Genomic DNA, 14,549 nt, shown 5'->3' on the forward strand with positions numbered 1-14,549 from the left:
AATTTATGAAGGTAAAATCAGGCACAGATGACACATAGGTTTGCCAAATCAGCAGAAGGCACACATTGCCTTCCACAGTCCCAGCCACCTGAACAGCACAAGGCAGAAACTAGGAGGACCCCCCAAACTCTAAGAAGTTGATCTCATTTCAGCATTTCAGGTCACTACCTTTGAGAGGAAAAGCTGCAGAAGCAGCTGGAAGTATCCTGCCTTGCCAGGCTGTTGGCCTTGTTCTTTTCACATATACTGCTGTCCCTGTCTTTGTTCCTATGCGTGGGGGGTATTTCACTTGTTTGAATGAATTGGCTGGGAAGTGAAGGACAGGGTTTCTAGAAAAACATTCAGGTTCAGGTACAGTGCATTCTGCATTAACATTTAATAAGTAGGGAAATAGGGAATATTTCAGGCTGAAATATTTGGGACTAATGTGAAGTGGGATTAAGCAAAGACTTTGGGGCTAAAAGGCTAATGTGAAGTGGGATTAAGAAAAGTCTGCAGGAGCTTACTCACACCATGCTTAGCATTACAAGATAGGCATCTTAATCAGAACAGCCAGGGCATTTTTACAACACAATATCAATTCACTGTTTTTTTCCTGGAAACCATTTTTATTCGGTCATGCTGCATGTGAACAAATCACTCCCCAGCAATTTCTCAGCCTATTTCAATCAGATTTCAAAGAGGAATGAAGGCTTTAGAGATAACGTTTTTCTGTTTATTTCCTTAAATTTGCCATAGGAAGAAGTGAGAATTCCTATAAGTGCCTCTGCTAAGGGAAAGGCTAGAGAGTGCCCTCTTATCTGATGAAACATAACAGGATCCACATGAGAGTAAGACTTTATAAACCTTCAAGAGGTGGAAAAAGCTTTCATCACATCTCATACTGTCATCATTGTGAAAATCAGCATAGAATTAGGCATGTCCTACAGAAACTGCTGACTTTCCTTGGTTCTGGTACTCAGCAAGTACCATGCTTGAAGGTGACTTTGTCTTGTTCCACCAAGGTTAAATTGTGGTTTAAATTCCTGATAAAAGAAGCTTACCAGCAACCATAGAGCCAACCTCCCCAATTCTGTTTTTTCTGTTTGCCTCACAGTCTAAAGGTCTCAGGAGAAGCCACATGGAAAGCCTTTGGTACAGCCTTACAACCAGAAACCACTGCAACAGAAATGTCTGTCCTTGTAGCATTTCACTAAAGTTAGAATTCTTCACAAAATAAAAGGTATAAATTAAAATAGGAAAGTAGCACCAATGAATGTCATATGGCTGGCTGTATCAGTCACACACTTAATATTTGGTGTGTGGAAGCTTTGATATCCAAACTGTGCCACAGAGAATCCTTACCCATCACTTTTCATCTGAAACAGAGGATTTTTACAGCTTTAAAAGTTTTGCTGTCTTCTTACAGCTGCAAATAAATGCAAGGGTGATTCTTCTGACACTTTCTGAATGGCAAAGTCTGCAACTGGGGCTTTTGCAGCATCTTTGCATTTCCGAGAGGTAAGGCGCCATGAAGAGAAAGTAAGTTGGTGGATGGTGTGTTAACATTCATAAAGGAAAGGAGAGAATTTTTTGGTACTGTTTTTTTGTGTGAGGTTGATGGACATGGTGGAAATCTGATGAGTGGGGAGGAGGCTTCAAGAGTGGAAGAACTACATGAACTGAGGTGAACTTAGACCAGATCCATTAGTGTGAAAAGGTAAAACCTTGTCCCTGTCTCCCGTCTTTCCTTTGACTCCTAATGCTCTGTATCCCATGCCTGTGCTGTGCTGCTCATATCACCTAAGCAGATATAACATAAATTCTTGTAGTACAAATATATCATATATTCTTGTCTCAAGATGTGGGGATTTACAGAAAGTAACACAGCTGATTTTCTCTGGAATTTGAATTCATGAAACCAAACAGAACTGACTAGAAGAGTGTAGAAATGAAGCTCCTGTATAAAATAACAACCAAACATTCTCCATCTACAAAGATTTTCACTGCTGACACACATATTGTAGAAAAAAGCTTATCACATCTACTTTATGCTTTTACAACTTTAAATCCTTTTGTTATACCATTATTCAGCCTTAATGTGTAATTTTTCTTGCATTTTTAAATGTCTTGAAGACTTACCCATATAGGGTTTTGTGCCAGCCATAGAAGAAGCTTTTTCTGAGCCTTTCACTATGGTTGCTACATTGAAGTCAGTGATATGAACATGTCCTGCAATTACACAAAGTGAAAACAGAAGTTAAAATAGCACATCATACAAATATTCCTCACTTTATCTAACATTTAAGTGATAATGGAAAGAAACACAATTGGAAAGATATGTAACATTAATACAAACTTAACATTAAATGTTACTCTTAACTAGAAAAATCAGTTTGGAAGCACAGTGATGGAATACTCTTCTTGTGTGGTTGCACCCACTACCTGTCTGCACTCCTGAGCTGGTTTTGCTGATCACCCCTGAATCTTCTCATGCCATGAACAAAGTTGAGAAGTGGACCCACAAGAACCTCATGAAGTTTAGCAAGTCCAAGTGTAAGGTACTGCACCTGGATGGGAACAGTCTCAGCTGGGAGCACATACTGGGAGGTAACTCATTGAAAGCAGCCCTGCAGGGAAGAATTTGGGGGGTCTCATGGATGAACAGCTGCATGTGCCAGAGCAGTGTGCATTTGCAGCCCAGAATGCCATCCTGGACTGTGCCAAAAGAGGCACAGCCAGCAGGCTGAGCAAGGTGATTCCTCCTCTCTGCCCTTGTGAGACCCAGCCTGGAGTGTGGTGAGACACTGGCACAGGGAGGCTTTGGATGGGCCTCCCCTGGCAGGGCTCAAGGCCAGCTTGGGTGGGGCTCTGAGCCCCCAGCCTGGTCTAATGGGTCCTATTCCTGCCCACAGCAGGAGGGCTGGAACAGGATGACCTTGAAGGACCCTTCCAACCATAACCATTCTGTTACTCTGAGATTCTCTCTGCCTTCTCAGAGTAGTAAGTAACATGCAGAAGCAGAATGTGAAGCTGTGTATGAAATTTGCCTCATCTCCAGCTACGGTCACCCCTCACATCTCAGGTACTTGTGACACTGTCTACAATTGCATCCACTACAGGTTACCATCAGCCTTTTTCTGAGTCTTTTCAGGGCAAAGAAGGAGGGGAGAAAAAAAAAGTTATTTTTATCACAGAATAACTATAAAATTAGATCCATACTAGCAGAAGAGGTATATGTAACAGGAGCAGATCCCAAATAATCACTCATTTGACAGCAGGTAGCAAGATGAACAGTAAGTGGCAGAAGTCTGAGAATGTGCTGCTTGACCAGCCAGACAGATAATTTATCTGCACTTATAAGGCTGAACAGCCCAAACTTTCTATTACTTTTTTCCTGGGAGAGTTTATGATAAGCACAGGTTCAATTGCTCCACCACTGTGAAGTAATAGTTGTTAATCCTGATTTGTTATAGGCAAGTAAACTGAAGAGAAATCCAGCTTGAAGCTATGTAGGGTGTTAATTTGACAAGTCTTCTGTTAGGTTTTGCATCTTTGCTCAAGGACTAAATGTTGTGGAGTGATGCAGATACTATCCTCTCTGTGATTACATCTGGCAATGCCATGAAGGACAGGGGTAGGTACTCCCCCATTTTAGCTCTGCACTCAGATCAGGATTAATGTATCTATCATGTTGAACTAGACCCCTGAGTGACAAATTTGTGTGTGGGTTTTTTATCAAGGTCTCAGTCTCACTCAATCCACAGACTGGATCAGGGTTTGGACATGATGCAGTTGCTACACCAGGGAGGCTTTTAATCATGTTTGCTGCCAAAGATGAAAAGAGTGTAACAAATGACTGATGGGTTTTTCCCTGGTGCCTGATGGAAGAAGAGCAATCTCAACAAAATCATGCTGCTGCAACAGTCTAACCTAGATCCTGCTCAAAGTCCACAAGAACAGTATCAACCAACCTCTAATTGTGCAGCTGTGCATGTGTGAACTGAAATACTCAGAGGACCCTAATTTGGCCAGATCTGAGCTGATTCTGAAGAGGGAAAGGAGGAAGGTACTTCCCACTACTAAACTTAAAGCTGTTTCTCCAAATGGGAGACACAGTAGAAGTTTTAAATGAAATAGTTTGCCTGCTTTTCCACAATTTTTTTCAAAAAACCTGCTTGAATTTTATTGATGTTTTTTTTTCTGAAGATGTCTAGGCCGGGAAGTCCTCTACACATGGCAGAGAAAAACCATGGGCCGATGAAAGCCATCCCTTTATAAGAGGTGGGAAGTGTTATGCTGCCATAATGAGAATTAGTGTTCACAGCCCAGCTTGACATAACAATTCCAAGGTGGTTTTCCTACTCCCTGGTGGATGGAGTGAAGCATATTTGCAGTTTATTTCTGCCATCACAAAACACTGTGGCAAAAATCTTCTTCAAAATGGTAACTGAAAAAAAGCCACCTAATGGCAGTAATTTAAAGCAATTCTATGTACACTGTAGAATGAAATGTTGCAAGGATCTTGCTGGCTTAAAACTTTCTTTTTTCTTGACAGAAAATATAAATATAAATTTCTGCCACTTAAATGACAGCATTGCAAGTGATGATCCATTAGAATGCCAATATGACTGCCCATGCAAAACATCTATTGCGTCACATCTATTCAGACTGACCCAAATAGATGATTTGCAATGAAAATTTCCTCTACTGCAGTACATTGTTTTCTCTCCCTTTTATTAGATTTCATTTAACAAAACCAAAATAGCACACATGAAATGTTGTGGGTTTTTTTTGTTAAAAATATCTTTCTGTTAGGTAAGGGCTGGAATGTGAAGGTAGGTTCTGCATTGCTCCTCTGTATCCTGCTGCCCATACAAGAGATGGCTCCTGTACATGAGGCAGGGCACAGCTTACTGCTGGAAAAGCTGCTCCTTTGCTTTTTCCCATCACTGGGCTGCTCCACAACCCTCAGACTGTCTGCAAGCTGCCTCTGCCTGCTGCTTGAGGGGCTGCTATCTGATGCTGGAGTAAAAGGAAGGTGTTCTACAGGCAGGGGAGCTACCTGCTTGAAGCTGGAGGCATGGAGAGGGGGTTTTTGTAGGACAGGGGCAGAGCAGGAGTGAACCCCCTGTGCCTGTGGTCAGTGAAGGAAGGGTGTTGAGGTGGAGCTCTGCCTATTTGTGTGTACCACTGGATGATTTCAACTCTTGTAAGCCTAAGAATTAGGGGGATTTTGTTTTGGTTTTTTTGGGGGGGTTGGGTTTTTTTGTCTTTTGTTTTCTGGGGTTTTTTGGTTGTTTTTTTGTTTTGTTTTGTTTTGTTTTTTTGTTTTTCTGGTTTGCTTTGGTTTGCTTTGGTTTTTTTTAAGTTTTTCATTCTTGGTGTGAATATTTCAAGACAATTAGAGCCTATAGAGTTCCCTATAGGAGTCTTTCTGATCAGCCTCTAAGACAAGTTTTTACTGCAACTCTTGCACATAGGAAAAGAGAAGGTTGCTATTGTTGTAGTGAATGTGCTGGGATTCCACCTGCTTCTCACTGCAAAATTTCTGTTCGTGGGAACTTTTTCCCATCTGATCTTCACACCTTGTGGTTGCTCTCCCTTTCTGGGTATGATTGTGAACAGCTAAATGTCCAAACTGTACTTTGTTATAATACTGAAGTAAGCAGAATGTCAGTGTCGCTTGGATTTAGCCCTTATGAACAGTGAAGCAGAGCACTGCACAACAGATTCAGCAGACCTAAATTCAAGTTAGCCCAGGGAAAGAGCTCGTTGCTTAATCCTTGGAACTGCATGGCCCCATATATAATAAGATGTTTGTAGAGAGAAGGGAAGAAAAAGCAAATGGCCACATTCCTTTGAGTCTCTGCAGAGTGGCTTTTTCAAACCATCTCAGACTGCAGATTTCACATACACCAACAAATTCATTTGAAAAAGAAAATACCTAATTGGAAATTGTTTCAAAATTACATTCCTTCAGTCAGCTTTCAGTTAAGGCTTTAACTACCCACAGAGCAATATATGACTTTGGAAAGCTTTATGAGATGATCACTTTTCAACATGGCCTGAAATTGCAGTATCTGAAGTAAACAGCAAATGATCTGTGTTTGGATTTAATTTTTGAGCATATCATAATGACAATTAGAACAAGTCTGAAAGTTGGCTGGGGTTAGCTGGTTAACATTCAGCAGAGGAAAATGTACATGGCTTCGGGCCTCACTGAATTTCTCAGAGTCTGAAACCAAAGAGGTGAATGTGATGTCAGAGAAGAAATACTATACTGGAGTTAATGCCATCAACCCAGCAGCACCAGAGCTGATTGTAAATCTCAGAACAGTAACATTTTGAAGTACATTCAAATCTGACTTGCTCTCAGAAAGTCAAACCCTATGAAGAATTTTAAAAGCCTCTCTGGGTCCATCTGTACCATGTACGAGAACCTAAGCTTGTACCCACCCGAACTTGGCATGGCTTGGCAGTCTCACACTTATCATTAGGGAGATTGGTAGAAATTGCATGGCTGTAGATGGGTTCAGCAAAGCTGTGCACTTCAAAAAGTTAGGCTGTTGAATGGCCATGTAGGCATGTAAGTCTGGATACACTTTCAAAGTCTAGACACTTTCAAAATCTAGACAGCTTCAGGTCGATGTATTATGCGGGAACCTTTTGTCTCATTAATCAGCATTGGAGGATTAAACAAGATAGAGTCCCTGCAAATTGTCTTACAGGCATCAGTATACAGCAATAATATTGTCCATTCTGGTATTCAGAAGTTGATATTGAGATTCCAGTAATTTATTTTTGGGTAGGGTTTTTCATCCCATTTTTGGTTTTAATGCCAAGATTGCTCATTGGCTACATCTTTCAGTTTTGCTGAGAGTTTTCAAATGAGAGCTGAAATGTATTCAAGGAAATAGAGTTTTAAGGAAAACTTTGATGATCACAAATCAATATAATAAATTAATTCCAGCTTCAATTAATTTTGTTCACTCATAAGTGAAATGATTTTTCTGAGTAAAATATATCTAAGAAACCCCCAAAACCCAATAACATGTAAATAGTCCTGTTAAGTCTAAGAGTGAAATATTAGAGCTGTGATTTCAGTATGGATAGCCATCAGGAGACAGTTTCAAAATTAGAAATAGCAATCATTTAGTGAAATTAGCAAGTAGGTCCTTCAACATTAACAACTAGGTAGTGAGTCTTCACATAACCTGTATTTAAGCTAAGGATGCTAACACAAGATCTTAAGGAAGATTAAAGTTCTCTTCACTCAAGGAAGCACCAGAAAAGGTCTCAGAAAAGGTTACTGAAAGCTGTTAAATATATGGAAATCATGAGCCAGGAAATGTTTCAAGCACAGGAAGCTGGAGGTTAGCTGAGTACGAGGGAAAGTCCCACAAAAACTAATATTTTTTATTTTCTGCTCTATCATGCACTTTTTGGAGACTCCTGGAGATAAGAAATTCAATTAGATGGGTCGTTAATCCACTGTAGTTGCTCTTCTGCCCTGAAATGGAAAGCCTGGATATTTGTAACTTTATCTATGGCAAGAGAGAGAGGGCCAAAACATCTCCCCAGTAGGGAGACATTAAAAAAGCTGAGGGTCTTCTGCTGACAGGAGGGTGCTGACAGAGTTTTTGAATATCTTGAATCTTGTGATTGTAAGTTATTTTTCATCAAATCCTAGAATTCTAGATATTTGGGGATTTATTGAATGAAGAATGTTTTAAAACATATTAAAAAAACCACTTTTCTTTCTTGAAGGATGGTAAATTTCTACAATTTGTTTCTCCAGGAGGTTGTGGGGGCCAATATCAGCTGCAGCTTCAAGGAGGCAGCAAACTCATTAATAAGACTTCCTTCACATTCTAAATGGAATATACAAAGATGCTCTTCTATGGTACCACAAAAATTTGTGGGCAGCTTCAGGCAGCACTGCAGCCTCTGATGGCAAAGAGGCAAAAGGCATGTTCCACAAATTATGTTTCCTCTTGTTGCCAGTTACAACAAAATGCTGGGCAAGGTCTCAGATCCAACCTAGCAGGGAGTTTTTCCTCAGTAAAGCAAGCAGGGTTCATGCTGCATCTCATGAAACACTATTGTGGAAAACTTGCCTAAGAGGAATTCAAACATTTGCAGGTTTTTTGTACACAGATTGTAATGATGGTGTGGTCGCTTAGTACAAGGCTAAGTCTGGATGAAAAAGTAGATCTTGGAATTTCTGCAAAACAACCAGAAATGTTAATTTTAATGGCTCTACCAAATAGCTATAGAAATAATGTCATCTTCTCTTAAAAAGTCAATTTGCTTATCTGTTTGCCACTGCTTGTTCTTCTGCATTTAAGAAATTCTGTGTCTTTGACATTGTAGTTTATAGATTGTGCAGACTTTTAAAGATATCTTTCATTTTTTGATATTTAGAAAAAAATACAACATGAACCAGAATTAGATTCCAGATCAAAATGCTGTCACTTCAGTTATATTGCTCTAAACCATTAAAATGAAAGGAATAGAAGAGGAACCAGAATTCTGTCATTGAGAGAACTCTAAAATACTTTCCTCTGTACAATACAATTGTAAGAGCTCTCCTGAAACACTAGGTAGTTGCTTCAGCTGTCACTGGAATAATTCTGTTTCAGATATATGTTAGCAGAACAGAGAACTACTGCTAAGTTTAGAGATTAGTGTTAGTCATAAAAAGAAGAGCTTCCTGGGAAAGCTGAGAAAGAAACATCATTAAAAGGGGCTTTATTGATTGAATAAATTTTCTTGGAAATTCCTCAGAGAATGAACCCTGAAACCATCCCTACTTTCTCTCCTCAGAGATGGGATATGTATTTTCTCCAGGAGACAATGCAATCATCCTCTGATATGGGCTGAACACTATTTTTAACAGCTAGTTTTCCTTTTGTCACATACCACTATGCTTTCCAGGATCATCAAACATTTCCACTGATGCATCTGAACATGTGATCAGCAGTGCTGAGAGATGGCTTTGATGAAAAACATATGGACATTCCTCTGCCGGAATGATTTTAAATATGTTGTATATGTTTCTGTGTTGTTTTTTTGGTTTTTTTTATTTGTAAATTAGATTGATAAGTTTTAAGAAAAATCTTTTGTTTTCATTACTTCTGTATTTCTGAGGTAGTTTCCCTAAGCCATATAGATAAATTATAGTGAAACTAATTTTACTGACCACAAATATCTATAATATGTATATGTTATGGTATATGTATCTTGGTTATATGTTATGAAAGTTAGTCAATTTAACTGCTTGAAGATGTAAGGCAATGTGAATGGTGTAACATTAAATTTTTACTTCAGCCAGAATAGGTTTCTTCAGTGAGGCCAAAGAAATCTAAGTCACTGAGACAAAGTCTCAGTCAGAAATGTTTTGCATAGAAATGTTTTGCATATCCAATTACATAATATTTTGTGTGAATATAATTTGTTTAATGAGCTGTACGAAGGACCTAGGGGTAAAGTCAAGTGTATAGGAAACTGTTGTGCCATATTAGAGGCCACAGGCTAAAATAAAGTTCCTTCCTGTGAACCTGGTTAGGCTCATATTAAGTGAATTTATTATGCTTACTCTGCAGCCAAATATATTTGTGGTGCATATATTCAGCACATTTTTCCATTAAGTGAAATCTGATGATTTTGTTAAAATGATTTACTATGTTGCAGCTTAATCAGAGCTGTTAGGGACTTCAAGAATAGCTTTCTTGCAAAAGAACTTCAGTAAGGTACCTGAGGTAATTAGCACAGGACAGACACTTGTCCTACTGATACCGCCACATTTAGTGAGTCAAAGTGTATAGACTTCAGGGAACTCCTTCCCCCAGCCACATGACAGGTCTTTGTACCTGTTTGAACCCATGAATTGTTAGCTTCTGCTGACCAAGGTTTGTGTGCTTGTCTGGAGAAGTCTGTTGCTTCACCACCTGTCTGCAGGTGTGCTCTGAGGGAGTTTTTCTGCTGCTTTGCAGAAAAGAGGCCATCCATCCCAAAATTTCCAGGCTGCCTACAGATAACTTTGTTGCTGAATAGTTTATAATCCAAAAAAAAAAACCCTTCATTTTGCATTGTGTGCAATGCTCACTCTGGTGTAGGTTCCTCTTTGTGATGCTTGAGTGTCCCTAGGAAAGCTTTCACACGAGGCTGGTGTTGTGCACTAATTGACCTTCATGAGGGGCAAGGAGAGATAAAGGTGACTGTGCTTTGAAGGCTGGTAGTCAGAGATTTAACATACTCATTTTATCTTGCTGTTGACAGCTTGAATTCACCAGGACTTAAAGGCAAAATATTTCTATTTCATCCTTGTTTTGTGATACTAGAGTCTTGGGGAACATTAACACTTACAGGTCTGAAGCATTAACTTGCTGAAGTTCTAGATGGTTTAAAACTCCAATATTACTAAGCCTTATTAGCTTTCAGGTTCCCAGGAACAAACATCATCTATGCAGAATGTTACCTCTTTAATCAACTCTAACTTGTATACCCAGCAGCTCTGAGATGGATTTTGAAACATAATGTTATCACTGGCATAATTTTAATATTCTAGTTTCTCAGAGATTATCTACTTCTTATCAATTTCAAAAGTAAATGAAGCACAAGACTTTCCCACAGTAGCAAGCACACATCTCCTTTTTCCAGTTAGGCTTTTTCATCTATGTAATTCTGTTCTAACTGATACCAGGTTAATGCCCTCTTTATGAATGAACATGTTTCTCATGTTTTCCCTATAAACAGTTACAAGAAGATACATAACATTTTATTGAAATACTTCTTGGAGAGAGTATATGTTTAAAATTTAAGTTTAAAGAAATCAGCTGCTTTTCTTTCATACTGTGTCTTTTATCTTTAAGAACATGGAATTAGTAATAAAAGCTCAAAGCTGTTTATGGTTGTCTACTCCTTTTTATGTTATTTAAGCCAGAACTACATGTAGGGACACAAACTTTGTAGTCAAAATTCCAAAATCCCTATCTAGATTTTAGAAAGTATATTTTAGATACCTACATGAGAAATAATTTGTTATGTAGAATTTCTTAGCCCTGCAGAAGTTTTAAAAGAGAAGATAAAGTATTTGGTACTGTTCTATTGTTAGGCACCTAAAAAGGAGTTATTGTGATTCACAGAATCCTGTTAATAAAATACTATCTCCTTTTTATCAAGTGTCCCTGCTGATCTCAATTCGTATTAAATTTCTTTGTGTTCAGACCTTGAAAATTGCTGATCCACAATTTCTTTGGCAATAGGAGGGAAAACTCCAAATTCCACAAGGTGTTCTGAGGGAGCTTTCTGAGAAAGCCCAGATTTAGGTAGGAATTCAACATCAGAGGTTGATTTACAAAGCATGTCATGAGCATGCCACTGAGACCTCAGGAATTAGAGATTCTGAGAGAAAGCAATACTCACCATGTTCATCCAGTAGTATGTTGTCAGGTTTGATGTCCCTGGAAAATAAAGAAAGGAAAACATTACATTTTGTACCCAAAGGAAATCTGCAATTTTAAAGTTTTCCTTGTTTGGGTATGAGGACTAAGTCACTTAAATCATTACAAACCCAAAGAAAAATCATATAATACATAAAGGCAAATGATTTTTATTGATATATTTTTGCTGCCTTGAGAAAACATGCATACTAAAGAGGCTCTCTGGGTTTCCATTTATTGTTTTGTTTTCATATGGTTAGCATTGATATGGGTCTGGTTTTCAAGATTATGTGCTTTATTCTTTATAGCAGCTGTAAAAATGAGAATGCAGATTTGCATCTAGAAGGTGCCTTATTGCTTCGTGGATTCCACATTTGACAGAAATAATTTAATTGGAAACATAGGTGGTTTGCTGTGTCTGCCAGACCCTGCTAATCTGCCATGCATGGTCACTCACATACAGCAGAGTCCTGTGATCTGTCTTGGGCTAATTGAGTATGTCCAGCAGCTCTGCTTTCACTCCCAAACCTCCACTTGTCTTTCTGTAGCCAAGTACCATACTGGGGAAAGGAGCAGGGATAAGGGAAGGTAGAGATTATGACAGGCTAAAGCATCAGCTCAACTCTGCCGCTGCCATTTTTGGCACAAGAGAACAATATTGCCCTAGAGAGCTGCGCTTTCAGGATTATTTTCCGTTGACCTGAGTTCATACCGCTGTGAGGAGGGATGGAAACACCCCACCACTGTCAGGCACTCCCACTCTCTTTCTTGGTCCAGAATTATTGCCATTGGTGTGGGCTTGTTCAGGTCCATAAACAGGAGATTCATCTCTTCACTTTGCCGGCTGGGTCAGGCCCTGTGGCTTGGTGAGCAGTGTTGGGTGACCCTGCCTCATCACTGGCTGCTTGTGCTTCATGCAGTTTTGAAACTGTTTGCTCTTGGTGAGGCATTGCCAGAGCAGCAGAGGCATCTGACTGACCTGAGCAACAGTTTTGGCCCTTGGGCTGAATTTTCCACTTTTGAATGTCTGCAAATGAACTTCAAACAGTCCCACCGCTGTAATCTCTTTTAGATAAGAGATGGCTTGGTCATTTCAATTTAAACATTTCCTAGGAAAGTTTTTTCACAACGTGCCCATAAATGGAATAATCATTTTAATCAAAAAGTTAGTCAAAAAGTGAAGTGTTACAAAAGTAAAATGCGTTACACCAGAATATTTTTTTTTCCAAATTTAAATTAAAGACTTCTAAAGTAAACATTATACAGGAAAAAAGATAGCAATATCAATTATAATATGTCTATTGCTTGCATGATATGAGCTCAGTCATCACCTAAATTTCATGTCTTTATTGACAGAAGGAAACCTACTCTTTTCTTTGTATTCTGCATTCCACAATTTCTAGCCCTTGCTGAGAATCATATGAAATTATGAAGTAATCTAAGATTATTTTTATAATTTGTATAGTGGCCACTGAGGAAACACAGAATAAATAAGAAATTAATTTGAATAATTTTCTGTAAATTTGGAAATTATGTAGAATGAATATATATATATATCTTTGTAAGGAACAGGATCTCATTATGAATAACTATCTGGAATGGAAATTTAAAGTTATACCAATATTTCAGTGTGAAATACTTTCTTCTGAACAACTTACAGGCTACGTATAGCTGTCTAATCGAGCAGCAGTTCTAGTTATTTAAAAGTGTAATAAAAGGAACATCTGTCCTAGAGCCTATTTCACCCAAAATCTTCCAGACTCTGAGTTCTGTCTTTCCTGTCCCATATAATCACTTGGCATATCATTTATCATATTATAATCTTTCCTTCCCTGATTTCATATGGGTGAAGTCGTGAGACAAACTGTAGGAATAAATATATTTGTTTATATTATGAAACATGGTTGTATTTGTTTGAATTTGGAGTTTTGTGTTTTGTTGAATTTGTTTGAATTGGCATGGGAGATTCTATGCAATTCTAAATGTAATGTCATATCTAATCTCTCAAGTGATGATACGATTTTTGAAAGAGCTACTGCTCAGATGGTTTCTATATTTGCTAGTGACAATATGGTCCTTGGTTTCTGAAAACTGTTTTGTGATAAGGGTTGGAATTGTGATTTCCTGTTGAATAGTCTTTGTGGTTGATTTGTGACTTGAAAATAGCAATAACTTTCCATGAAAGTAAGTAAGTAAGTAATAGTTTTGACAGCTGAATTAAATATTTTAAACTTTGTCTTCACAAATTTTAACTCTGCACTTCTCACATGTGTAAAAAGATTGGGGGTCATACACAGGTATATTTGGGTCTTTCTGTGGCTTCCTAAAATCAATGATACATTCAACAATGCTCCAAACTCTTTTCCCCAGTTTAAGAAAACTAAGAATCAGAATTATATAGTCGTTAGCACTTCACCAAGAATAAAACTGTTTAAAAGGTGAAATTCATCTTTATGAGCTACTGCCATGTGTATAAAAATACAGCACCCCAGGATTGCTCATTACAAGATAGTGCCTTTTCTATCTTTTTTTTAAAGAAGAAATTTGAATATCTGCTATGGTATTGCATCATTAAACGGACTATACATTTTTATAGCCACCAGAAAATACATCAACAAACCCACTTGACAACGGTATGTATCATCAGATATATTCTTCATTCAGTTTGTGTCTGTAATGTTTGGAAAGTTTGGTAAAATTAGATCTGTGCTTATCTTTCCATGACTAATTCAGGCAGTGGCTGATACTTGTTACAGATGTGCACAAGCCATGAAGCCTTTCCCGCCTAAGGGATGTTCCCCACTGCTGGCTTTGCTCATTTTGCTCTGAGGCAGGATGTAGCTGGCACCACAGGGCGTATGGCCTTGCACACAGCAGCGCAACCCCTCCGTCCCTGAGGCAACCTGATAACCTCATAACCCTGCCTCAGACCTCAAACAGGCCATTTTAAACTGTTTAAACAGCGAGTAAAAGTCGTGGGCTTTCTTCAGCCAGAAGGTAAACAAGTTTATTATGCAAGACCCTGCTGCTTTGGGGTCACACGCCTGGAGGCGCACCAGAGACAGGGATTCATGTGGCAGGTGAGAAAGACGAGCACAGGGTCACCGTGCCGAGTGTGCCTTC

The 14,549-nt window shown here is 38.7% G+C and overlaps 1 protein-coding gene across 1 annotated transcript in view; it reads right to left on the reverse strand.

Annotated features, from left to right (window-relative positions):
• The window catches only part of STK32B (serine/threonine kinase 32B), a 153,243-nt gene that overhangs the window by 38,883 nt on the left and 99,811 nt on the right, over positions 1-14,549 (reverse strand). Inside the window, exons 5-6 of the mRNA XM_005517847.2 lie at positions 11,410-11,447; positions 2,122-2,211 (exon numbers count right to left, since the gene is read on the reverse strand). Coding sequence (XP_005517904.1) covers positions 2,122-2,211; positions 11,410-11,447 — 128 coding nt within the window. The remainder of the gene's footprint in view (positions 1-2,121; positions 2,212-11,409; positions 11,448-14,549) is intronic.

This window comes from Pseudopodoces humilis, chromosome 6 (genome assembly GCF_049639895.1).
Source record: "Pseudopodoces humilis isolate 2021_Gansu_Grassland_sample_001 chromosome 6, ASM4963989v1, whole genome shotgun sequence".
Taxonomy (NCBI): domain Eukaryota; kingdom Metazoa; phylum Chordata; class Aves; order Passeriformes; family Paridae; genus Pseudopodoces; species Pseudopodoces humilis.